The sequence below is a fragment of the Ascaphus truei genome, chromosome 7, assembly GCF_040206685.1.
Source record: "Ascaphus truei isolate aAscTru1 chromosome 7, aAscTru1.hap1, whole genome shotgun sequence".
NCBI classification, from domain to species: Eukaryota; Metazoa; Chordata; class Amphibia; order Anura; family Ascaphidae; genus Ascaphus; species Ascaphus truei.
In genome coordinates, this window is record NC_134489.1 from 111,615,260 (window position 1) to 111,628,279 (window position 13,020).

General features: G+C 50.0%; 1 protein-coding gene across 3 annotated transcripts in view; it reads right to left on the reverse strand.

The window, feature by feature from the left end:
* Nucleotides 1–13,020, reverse strand: part of SNX4 (sorting nexin 4) — a 70,207-nt gene that overhangs the window by 14,338 nt on the left and 42,849 nt on the right. For all 3 annotated transcript variants that reach the window (XM_075609909.1, XM_075609908.1, XM_075609907.1), the window contains exons 7-9: nucleotides 5,682–5,754; nucleotides 2,059–2,120; nucleotides 1,012–1,077 (exon numbers count right to left, since the gene is read on the reverse strand). In XM_075609909.1, the coding sequence (XP_075466024.1) occupies nucleotides 1,012–1,077; nucleotides 2,059–2,120; nucleotides 5,682–5,754 (201 nt within the window). The remainder of the gene's footprint in view (nucleotides 1–1,011; nucleotides 1,078–2,058; nucleotides 2,121–5,681; nucleotides 5,755–13,020) is intronic.

The window sequence follows — 13,020 nt, forward strand, 5'->3', positions numbered from 1 at the left end:
GACAGAGTGACTGTCGCAGCTCGTTCTTCTGGATGTATCGTTGTGGAGTATATACCCCATGTGAGGGTGGGACAGAGTGACTGTCACAGCTCGTTCTTCTTGATGTATCGTTGTGGAGTATATAGCCCCATGTGAGGGTGGGACAGAGTGACTGTCACAGCTCGTTCTTCTGGATGTATCGTTGTGGAGTATATAGCCCCATGTGAGGGTGGGACAGAGTGACTGTCACAGCTCGTTCTTCTTGATGTATCGTTGTGGAGTATATAGCCCCATGTGAGGGTGGGACAGAGTGACTGTCACAGCTCGTTCTTCTGGATGTATCGTTGTGGAGTATATAGCCCCATGTGAGGGTGGGACAGAGTGACTGTCACAGCTCGTTCTTCTGGATGTATCGTTGTGGAGTATATAGCCCCATGTGAGGGTGGGACAGAGTGACTGTCACAGCTCGTTCTTCTGGATATATCGTTGTGGAGTATATACCCCATGTGAGGGTGGGACAGAGTGACTGTCACAGCTCGTTCTTCTGGATGTATCGTTGTGGAGTATATACCCCATGTGAGGGTGGGACAGTGACTGTCACAGCTCATTCTTCTGGATGTATCGTTGTGGAGTATATAGCCCCATGTGAGGGTGGGACAGAGTGACTGTCACAGCTAGTTCTTCTGGATATATCGTTGTGGAGTAAATACCCCATGTGAGGGTGGGACAGAGTGACAGTCACAGCTCGTTCTTCTGGATGTATCGTTGTGAAGTATATAGCCCATGTGAGGGTGGGACAGTGACTGTCACAGCTCGTTCTTCTGGATATATCGTTGGAGTATATAGCCCATGTGAGGGTGGGACAGTGACTGTCACAGCTCGTTCTTCTGGATATATCGTTGGAGTATATAGCCCATGTGAGGGTGGGACAGAGTGACTGTCACAGCTCGCTGGAACTTCTGGATTTGAAGGATCTGATACAGCTACACGTGTCCCAGGAAGCATTAGACTTCGGCTTTACTTATTACTTACACATCCATGTGGTGGCCGGCGCTCTGCAGACCGTCCCCCATCTCCCGCTCTATGGCGCTCCACTCGCTAGTGACAGAAAGTGATACGAGTTAATGTGACACCAGCCACGGAACAGCCTCTTGGTTCCTGCAGAGCGCTAGGATGGGCACAGTGACAAAGACGCCCCAATGCACCTCCAAATAGGACACATTATTTAGGTAATCTCTATATGCTTTTTCTTCCCATGAGTATGGATCTGCTGATAGGTGCCGCCACGTCCCGGAGCCCCTAACATGTTTTGGCCATACTTATAACAAGAAAACATGTACAGAAATTAAGGAAATCCTTATTTCCTATTGGACGCGCGTCGGTGCGTCTGTGTCACTGTCCCAGCACTGCTGCAGGGGGCACAATTAATATACAATACTGTGGGCCTGGGTTTTGAGCTGGCTAAGATTGTGTCAACGTAAATACAGATACTACCGCTCACCTCTATAAGAACTAGCAATTAATAGGTCTATAGGGTGCCTACGGGAGTGATACATGTAACGAAGGGGGGGGGGGGGGGGGGGCTGAACATACAACCAAAAAGAACCTATGTGCACTCACTACTGACCAACTGATGGCTGCAAAAATTCAATCCTGGGGTATAGAATCCCTATATAGCCACTCACTAATAAGATTGTGTCATACAGAAATTACACACAACACAAACCGTGGCAGTCCCTGAGGACAGAGACGTCTGACCCGTGGGGTGAGGAGACCCAGAGAAGGACAGAGACGTCTGACCCGTGGGGTGAGGAGACCCAGAGAAGGACAGAGACGTCTGACCCGTGGGGTGAGGAGACCCCGAGAAGGACAGAGACGTCTGACCCGTGGGGTGAGGAGACCCAGAGAAGGACAGAGACGTCTCCGGATATTTGTATTCTTGCGTTTGTAAACTCGCTGTATAATATAAATACACACAGCCCGTTGTGTACGAGCGTCCCGCAGGAAATGGCTGCGACATGGCGACAGAGAGGAGTTAGAAAATTCCCCAGTTTAAGCCCAATCTGCAGCCAGACTGACCTGAAAACTCTGCCGTAGTTTCCATGCACTTTGTACACCCCGTACAGCCGGTCCGCCACCCTCTGCAAAGGTAACATAGGGAGGCGCTAAGCAAGCGGGCATGGACACACACACACACACACCCTCTGCAAAGGTAACATAGGGAGGCGCTAAGCAAGCGGGCATGGACACACACACACACACACACACACACACACACACACACCCTCTGCAAAGGTAACATAGGGAGGTGCTAAGCAAGCGGGCATGGGCGCGCACACACACACACACACACACACACACACACCCTCTGCAAAGGTAACATAGGGAGGCGCTAAGCAAGCGGGCATGGACACACACACACACACACACACTCTGCAAAGGTAACATAGGGAGGCGCTAAGCAAGCGGGCATGGACACACACACACACACACACACACACACACCCTCTGCAAAGGTAACATAGGGAGGCGCTAAGCAAGCGGGCATGGACACACACACACACACACACACACACACACACCCTCTGCAAAGGTAACATAGGGAGGCGCTAAGCAAGCGGGCATGGACGGACACACACACCCTCTGCAAAGGTAACATAGGGAGGCGCTAAGCAAGCGGGCATGGACACACACACACACACACACACACCCTCTGCAAAGGTAACATAGGGAGGCGCTAAGCAAGCGGGCATGGACACACACACACACACACACACACACACACACACACACACCCTCTGCAAAGGTAACATAGGGAGGCGCTAAGCAAGCGGGCATGGACACACACACACACACACACACTCTGCAAAGGTAACATAGGGAGGCGCTAAGCAAGCGGGCATGGACACACACACACACACACACACACACCCTCTGCAAAGGTAACATAGGGAGGCGCTAAGCAAGCGGGCATGGACACACACACACACACACACACTCTGCAAAGGTAACATAGGGAGGCGCTAAGCAAGCGGGCATGGACACACACACACACACACACACACCCTCTGCAAAGGTAACATAGGGAGGCGCTAAGCAAGCGGGCATGGACACACACACACACACACACACACACCCTCTGCAAAGGTAACATAGGGAGGTGCTAAGCAAGCGGGCATGGACACACACACACACACACACACACACCCTCTGCAAAGGTAACATAGGGAGGCGCTAAGCAAGCGGGCATGGACACACACACACACACACACACACACACACACCCTCTGCAAAGGTAACATAGGGAGGCGCTAAGCAAGCGGGCATGGACACACACACACACACACACACTCTGCAAAGGTAACATAGGGAGGCGCTAAGCAAGCGGGCATGGACACACACACACACACACACACTCTGCAAAGGTAACATAGGGAGGCGCTAAGCAAGCGGGCATGGACACACACACACACACACACACACCCTCTGCAAAGGTAACATAGGGAGGCGCTAAGCAAGCGGGCATGGGCGCACACACACACACACACACACACACACACACACACACACACACACCCTCTGCAAAGGTAACATAGGGAGGCGCTAAGCAAGCGGGCATGGACACACACACACACACACCCTCTACAAAGGTAACATAGGGAGGCGCTAAGCAAGCGGGCATGGATGGACACACACACACACACACACACACACCCTCTGCAAAGGTAACATAGGGAGGCGCTAAGCAAGCGGGCATGGGCGCGCACACACACACACACACACACACACACACCCTCTGCAAAGGTAACATAGGGAGGCGCTAAGCAAGCGGGCATGGACACACACACACACACACACACACACACCCTCTGCAAAGGTAACATAGGGAGGCGCTAAGCAAGCGGGCATGGACACACACACCCTCTGCAAAGGTAACATAGGGAGGCGCTAAGCAAGCGGGCATGGGCGCACACACACACACACACCCTCTGCAAAGGTAACATAGGGAGGCGCTAAGCAAGCGGGCATGGACACACACACACACACACACACACCCTCTGCAAAGGTAACATAGGGAGGCGCTAAGCAAGCGGGCATGGACACACACACACACACACACACACACCCTCTGCAAAGGTAACATAGGGAGGCGCTAAGCAAGCGGGCATGGACACATGGACACACACACACACACACACACACACACACACACACACACCCTCTGCAAAGGTAACATAGGGAGGCGCTAAGCAAGCGGGCATGGACACACACACACACACACACACCCTCTGCAAAGGTAACATAGGGAGGCGCTAAGCAAGCGGGCATGGACACACACACACACACACACACACACACACACACACACACCCTCTGCAAAGGTAACATAGGGAGGCGCTAAGCAAGCGGGCATGGACACACACACACACACACCCTCTGCAAAGGTAACATAGGGAGGCGCTAAGCAAGCGGGCATGGACACACACACACACACACACACACACACCCTCTGCAAAGGTAACATAGGGAGGCGCTAAGCAAGCGGGCATGGACACATGGACACGGACACACACACACACACACACACACACACACCCTCTGCAAAGGTAACATAGGGAGGCGCTAAGCAAGCGGGCATGGACACACACACACACACACACACACACACCCTCTGCAAAGGTAACATAGGGAGGCGCTAAGCAAGCGGGCATGGACACACACACACACACACACACACACCCTCTGCAAAGGTAACATAGGGAGGCGCTAAGCAAGCGGGCATGGACACATGGACACACACACACACACCCTCTGCAAAGGTAACATAGGGAGGCGCTAAGCAAGCGGGCATGGACACACACACCCTCTGCAAAGGTAACATAGGGAGGCGCTAAGCAAGCAGGCATGGGCGCACACACACACACACACACACACACACCCTATGCAAAGGTAACATAGGGAAGCGCTAAGCAAGCGGGCATGGACACACACACACACACACCCTCTGCAAAGGTAACATAGGGAGGCGCTAAGCAAGCGGGCATGGACACACACACACACACACACACACACACACACACCCTCTGCAAAGGTAACATAGGGAGGCGCTAAGCAAGCGGGCATGGGGATTTCTCTTTGTGCGCACACACACACACAATTACAGTCATTTAAAGCGGCAGACCAAGCAACATCCTACATGGTTTTTTTTTTAAATTAAATAAATCGGTTCTCTATTATGAGAAAATAAATGTAGCATTTTTTCCTAAAAACAACTCTGAATTACATTTTTAATGCATTATAATGTAACAAGCATTTTTTTTTCTATAGCAACCATTTGCAAAGTCACCCCACCCTCTCTCTGGCAGTGCACCAATTGTATCTAGTGACTGCCTGGTCACATGATCTTCCCCACAGAACTTTGCATCTTTGGTCCTCTTCTGCTGCACAGTCAGCCATTTAGTGAACCCCTGAGCCAAATCTTTGCCGATCAATCACAGGAGAACGGATCGATCGCCAACTAAGCTAATTACTTATCTTTGCGTGGATTGTATTGATGCACACATTAAAGGGAAAAAATATATATTTTTAAAAAGCGGCAGCTCTGACTGGTTCAGGAACATGGTAGAAAGTGGTTTGAATCTATTCCTTAGTAAAGTGGGCCATAATGTGCTTTATATGGGATAGCGCAGGGAGATACTCACTGCTCTGACCCGCAGGAGGTGAGAGACGACAGACTGGAGCTCATCGCTGTAATGCTTCAGCTCGGTAAATCTCCTGGGAGAAGCAGACAGAATAACAGGACACAGTGTGAAACATGTACAAGCCATCAGGTACTAGCACCCACACAGCAGCGGGGAGGTACACAAACATCACAACAAAGCTGAAGTCAGCCCCAGAGGGTTACAGCCCCAGGCACTGAATGGGTTAATCTTCCAATGGAGTACACCATTAAACACACGGAGGATGTGAAGGGGAGAGCCTCAATGTACACACAATATTCATTGAAACAGCATCTCACACAATATTCCTGTCCTCGCCCTGCAAAGCATCCAGGCAATAAGTATGATTACTATTCCGTGCATCTGCCTCCTGTGTGTACAATGAATAAACGTGCCTGATAATGTTTATTTATTTATAAAATGTGTTACCAGGAAGTAATACATTGAGAGTTACCTCTCGTTTTCAGGTATGTCCTGGGCACAGAGTCAAACAAATAATACATGGTTACAAATACAGTTACATAAATGTTAATTCTGCCAGCTGTCCTGACCCCGCAGAAGAGGTGGGGTTCTGCAGGTTGTGATACCTTCTGGTGGTCCAACACTGGGATTCTTCATAGAGGAAATCGTCACGTACAGAGCTTTACAAACCTCATCAATTTCTTCTTCGAATAGACCATTGAATAAGAAACTTTGGGATTTGGAAAGTTCTGTACATTATAATGTCCAAAATAATAATAATGTGCCTAGTCATTAGCTCTATAAACTCATGTATGTAAGACGGTTATAACCGTGGAACACAGAAAAATAAAGTACAAGCCATGGGGATTAGAGCAACAAGTAACAGAAGGCACAGAGATCCTGCCCCAAAGAGCTTACAATCTAAATGGTATATTGGGAGACTCACACAGGGCGTATAAGTGCAAGTCGGGGAGGTCAAATGCACCTGCAGCCCGTAGTGCGGCTCACGGGGGCTCAACTCCAGCCCACCTCCCCAACAGGTCAGGTTTTCAGGATATCCCAGCTTCAGCACAGGTGGCTCAATCAGAGGCTCTGTCAAAGACTGAGCCTCTGATTAAGTCACCTGTGCTGAAGCAGGGATATCCTGAAAACTTTACCTGTTTGGGGGGGAAGGAGTTGCGTACCTCTGGTGTACGTGTCATTTAATGATGCAACATCCTTAAACGCTGCAATTCTACAAAAAAATTAAAAAAAAGTTTGTATCAGACATGCATACACGGAAAGGTTCTGCAAACAGACATGCATACACGGAAAGGTTCTGCAAACAGACATGCACACACGGAAAGGTTCTGCAAACAGACATGCACACACGGAAAGGTTCTGCAAACAGACATGCACACACGGAAAGGTTCTGCAAACAGACATGCATACACGGAAAGGTTCTGCAGCCAGACATGCATACACGGAAAGGTTCAGCAAACAGACATGCATACACGGAAAGGTTCTGCAGCCAGACATGCATACACGGAAAGGTTCTGCAAACAGACATGCATACACGGAAAGGTTCTGCAAACAGACATGCACACACGGAAAGGTTCTGCCAACAGACATGCACACACGGAAAGGTTCTGCAAACAGACATGCACACACGGAAAGGTTCTGCAAACAGACATGCACACACGGAAAGGTTCTGCAAACAGACATGCACACACGGAAAGGTTCTGCAAACAGACATGCATACACGGAAAGGTTCTGCAGCCAGACATGCATACACGGAAAGGTTCAGCAAACAGACATGCACACACGGAAAGGTTCTGCCGACAGACATGCACACACGGAAAGGTTCTGCAATCAGACATGCATACACGGAAAGGTTCTGCAGCCAGACATGCATACACGGAAAGGTTCTGCAAACAGACATGCATACACGGAAAGGTTCTGCAAACAGACATGCACACACGGAAAGGTTCTGCAAACAGACATGCACACACGGAAAGGTTCTGCAAACAGACATGCAAACACGGAAAGGTTCTGCAAACATACATGCATACACGGAAAGGTTCTGCAAACAGACATGTACACACGGAAAGGTTCTGCAAACAGACATGCACACACGGAAAGGTTCTGCAAACAGACATGCATACACGGAAAGGTTCTGCAGACAGACATGCATACACGGAAAGGTTCTGCAAACATACAATACACGGAAAGGTTCTGCAAACAGATATGCATACACGGAAAGGTTCTGCAAACAGACATGCATACACGGAAAGGTTCTGCAAACATACAATACACGGAAAGGTTCTGCAAACAGACATGCATACACGGAAAGGTTCTGCAGACAGACATGCATACACGGAAAGGTTCTGCAGACAGACATGCATACAGGGAAAGGTTCTGCAAACATACAATACACGGAAAGGTTCTGCAAACAGACATGCATACACGGAAAGGTTCTGCAAACAGACATGCATACACGGAAAGGTTCTGCAAACAGACATGCATACACGGAAAGGTTCTGCATCGGACCGGAAACGGACAAGATATGGCCCCAGGACACGGGAGCCTGCCCAGGACACGGGAGTGTGCCCAGGACACGGCAGCCTGCCCAGGACACGGGAGCCTGCCCAGGACACGGGAGCCCACCCAGCACACGGGAGCCTGCCCAGGACACGGGAAAAACAAAAGAACAGGGCGCACAACGCACATAGTGATGTATAGTATTAAAAAGTGACTTTATGATTAAAAGTAAATAGTTCTGCGTACATCAAGATAAAATACACAAGCAGTTGGTTAATAGGTTTACCACACCAGGAGATGACCGAAGGCGACACCCTTTAGTGAATCTCAGCAGGGGATGGATCAGCAACCGTCTCGTCTGCTCTTCACTCCACACCTGTGGGATCCAGTACTCTCCGTCTTGGGATGGTAGATGGGTAAGTCCCGAGTAGAAAGTCCCAGAGCACGAGGCTCAAAACGGGTTGAAAAACAGCCAGAATCAGTGTCCATAGGATTAGCACGCCACTTGCCGCTACTCCTCTTCTGTTCTTCTTACCTCAGTACTAGAAGGAGTAATGTTCCAGTCTTCCGGGAATCCAAAGGAGGTGAGTAAAGGTCCCAGGCAGGAACAGCAGGTGATGAGAGTACTGGATTCCACAGGTGTGGAGTGAAGAGCAGACGAGACGGTTGCTGATCCATCCCCTGCTGAGATTCACTAAAGGGTGTCGCCTTCGGTCATCTCCTGGTGTGGTAAAGCTATTAACCAACTGCTTGTGTATTTTATCTTGATGTACGCAGAACTATTTACTTTTAATCATAAAGTCACTTTTTAATACTATACATCACTATGTGCGTTGTGCGCCCTGTTCTTTTGTATTTTGTGTAGCTCCTGGGGTGTCGAGCCACCCCCAAGAAAGGCTGCAGACCCACGTTTAGTGTCATATTCACCTATAAGGTTAACAATATTGTTTCTTATTCACGGTGCACTGATCACTATTTGTTGTCTACTAGGTATTAGCTGCGCACCATCACCTATTTTTTCACTGTTGTCCAGGACACGGGAGCCTGCTCTGGACACGGGAGCCTGCTCTGGACACGGGAGCCCGCCCAGGACACGGCAGCCCGCCCAGGACACGGCAGCCCGCCCAGGACACGGCAGCCCGCCCAGGACACGGCAGCCCGCCCAGGACACGGCAGCCCGCCCAGGACACGGCAGCCCGCCCAGGACACGGGAGCCCGCCCAGGACACGGCAGCCCGCCCAGGACACGGCAGCCCGCCCAGGACACGGCAGCCCGCCCAGGACACGGCAGCCCGCCCAGGACACGGCAGCCCGCCCAGGACACGGCAGCCCGCCCAGGACACGGCAGCCCGCCCAGGACACGGCAGCCCGCCCAGGACACGGGAGCCCGCCCAGGACACGGGAGCCCGCCCAGGACACGGGAGCCCGCTCTGGACACGGGAGCCCGCCCAGGACACGGGAGCCCGCCCAGGACACGGCAGACCGCCCAGGACACGGCAGCCCGCCCAGGACACGGGAGCCCGCCCAGGACACGGCAGCCCGCCCAGGACACGGCAGCCCGCCCAGGACACGGGAGCCCGCCCAGGACACGGCAGCCCGCCCAGGACACGGCAGCCCGCCCAGGACACGGCAGCCCGCCCAGGACACGGCAGCCCGCCCAGGACACGGCAGACCGCCCAGGACACGGCAGACCGCCCAGGACACGGCAGACCGCCCAGGACACGGCAGACCGCCCAGGACACGGCAGACCGCCCAGGACACGGCAGACCGCCCAGGACACGGGAGCCCGCCCAGGACACGGCAGTCCGCCCAGGACACGGCAGTCCGCCCAGGACACGGCAGCCCGCCCAGGACACGGCAGCCCGCCCAGGACACGGCAGCCCGCCCAGGACACGGGAGCCCGCCCTGGACACGGGAGCCTGCCCAGGACACAGGAGCCCGCCCAGGACACGGGAGCCCGCCCTGGACAGGGGAGCCTGCCCAGGACACAGGAGCCCGCCCATAATCTCCCGTCTTCTGCTCAGGTTTTATCACTTCAGAAGTTGAAAGAATTACAAGTAATACATGTGATGAAATACAGGGATCTCTGCGGATCTCGTTACATATCACTGTATACACGCTGGGGAGGTATATATCCCGTTACATATCAATGTATACACGCTGAGGAGGTATATATCCCGTTACATATTACTGTATACACGCTGGGGAGGTATATATCCCGTTACATATCAATGTATACACGCTGAGGAGGTATATATCCCGTTACATATCAATGTATACACGCTGGGGAGGTATATATCCCGTCATATATCACTGTGTACACGCTGGGGAGGTATATATCCCGTTACATATCAATGTATACACGCTGGGGAGGTATATATCCCGTTACATATCACTGTATACACGCTGGGGAGGTATATATCCCGTTACATATAAATGTATACACGCTGGGGAGGTATATATCCCGTTACATATCACTGTGTACACGCTGGGGAGGTATATATCCCGTTACATATCACTGTGTACACGCTGGGGAGGTATATATCTCGTCACATATCACTGTATACACGCTGGGGAGGTATATATCCCGTTACATATCACTGTGTACACGCTGGGGAGGTATATATCCCGTTACATATCACTGTATACACGCTGGGGAGGTATATATCCCGTTACATATCACTGTATACACGCTGGGGAGGTATATATCCCGTTACATATCAATGTATACACGCTGAGGAGGTACATATCCCGTTACATATCAATGTATACACGCTGAGGAGGTATATATCCCGTTACATATCAATGTATACACGCTGGGGAGGTATATATCCCGTCACATATCACTGTGTACACGCTGGGGAGGTATATATCCCGTTACATATCAATGTATACACGCTGGGGAGGTATATATCCCGTTACATATCACTGTATACACGCTGGGGAGGTATATATCCCGTTACATATCACTGTATACACGCTGAGGAGGTATATATCCCGTTACATATCAATTTATACATGCTGGGGAGGTATATATCCCGTTACATATCAATGTATACACGCTGAGGAGGTATATATCCCGTTACATATCACTGTATACACGCTGGGGAGGTATATATCCCGTTACATATCAATGTATACACGCTGGGGAGGTATATATCCCGTTACATATCACTGTATACACGCTGGGGAGGTATATATCCCGTTACATATCACTGTATACACGCTGGGGAGGTATATATCCCGTTACATATCACTGTATACACGCTGGGGAGGTATATATCCCGTTACATATCAAAGTATACACGCTGAGGAGGTATATATCCCGTTACATATCAATGTATACACGCTGGGGAGGTATATATCCCATTACATATCAATGTATACACGCTGGGGAGGTATATATCCCGTTACATATCAATGTATACATGCTGGGGAGGTATATATCCCGTTACATATCAATGTATACATGCTGGGGAGGTATATATCCCGTTACATATCACTGTATACACGCTGGGGAGGTATATATCCCGTTACATATCACTGTATACACGCTAAGGAGGTATATATCCCATTACATATCAATGTATACACGCTGAGGAGGTATATATCCCGTTACATATCACTGTATACACGCTAAGGAGGTATATATCCCGTTGCATATCAATGTATACACGCTGAGGAGGTATATATCCCGTTGCATATCACTGTATACACGCTGGGGAGGTATATATCCCGTTACATATCACTGTATACACGCTGGGGAGGTATATATCCCGTTACATATCACTGTATACACGCTGGGGAGGTATATATCCTGTTACATATCAATGTATACACGCTAAGGAGATATATATCCCGTTACATATCACTGTATACACGCTGGGGAGGTATATCCCGTTACATATCACTGTATACACGCTGGGGAGGTATATATCCCGTTACATATCACTGAATACACGCTGGGGAGGTATATATCCCGTTACATATCACTGTATACACGCTGGGGAGGTATATATCCCGTTACATATCAATGTATACACGCTGGGGAGGTATATATCCCGTTACATATCACTGTATACACGCTGGGGAGGTATATATCCCGTTACATATCACTGTATACACGCTGGGAAGGTATATATCCCGTTACATATCACTGTATACACGCTGGGGAGGTATATATCCCATTACATATCAATGTATACACGCTGGGGAGGTATATATCCCGTTACATATCAATGTATACACGCTGGGGAGGTATATATCCCGTTACATATCACTGTATACACGCTGGGGAGGTATATATCCCGTTACATATCACTGTATACACGCTGAGGAGGTATATATCCCGTTACATATCAATTTATACACACTGGGGAGGTATATATCCCGTTACATATCAATGTATACACGCTGAGGAGGTATATATCCCTTTGCATATCACTGTATACACGCTGGGGAGGTATATATCCCGTTACATATCACTGTATACACGCTGGGGAGGTATATATCCCGTTACATATCACTGTATACACGCTGGGGAGGTATATATCCCGTTACATATCACTGTATACACGCTAAGGAGGTATATATCCCGTTACATATCACTGTATACACGCTGGGGAGGTATATATCCCGCTACATATCAATGTATACACGCTGGGGAGGTATATATCCCGTTACATATCACTGTATACACGCTGGGGAGGTATATATCCCGTTACATATCAATGTATACACGCTGGGGAGGTATATATCCCATTACATATCAATGTATACACGCTGGGGAGGTATATATCCCGTTACATATCAATGTATACACGCTGGGGAGGTATGTATCC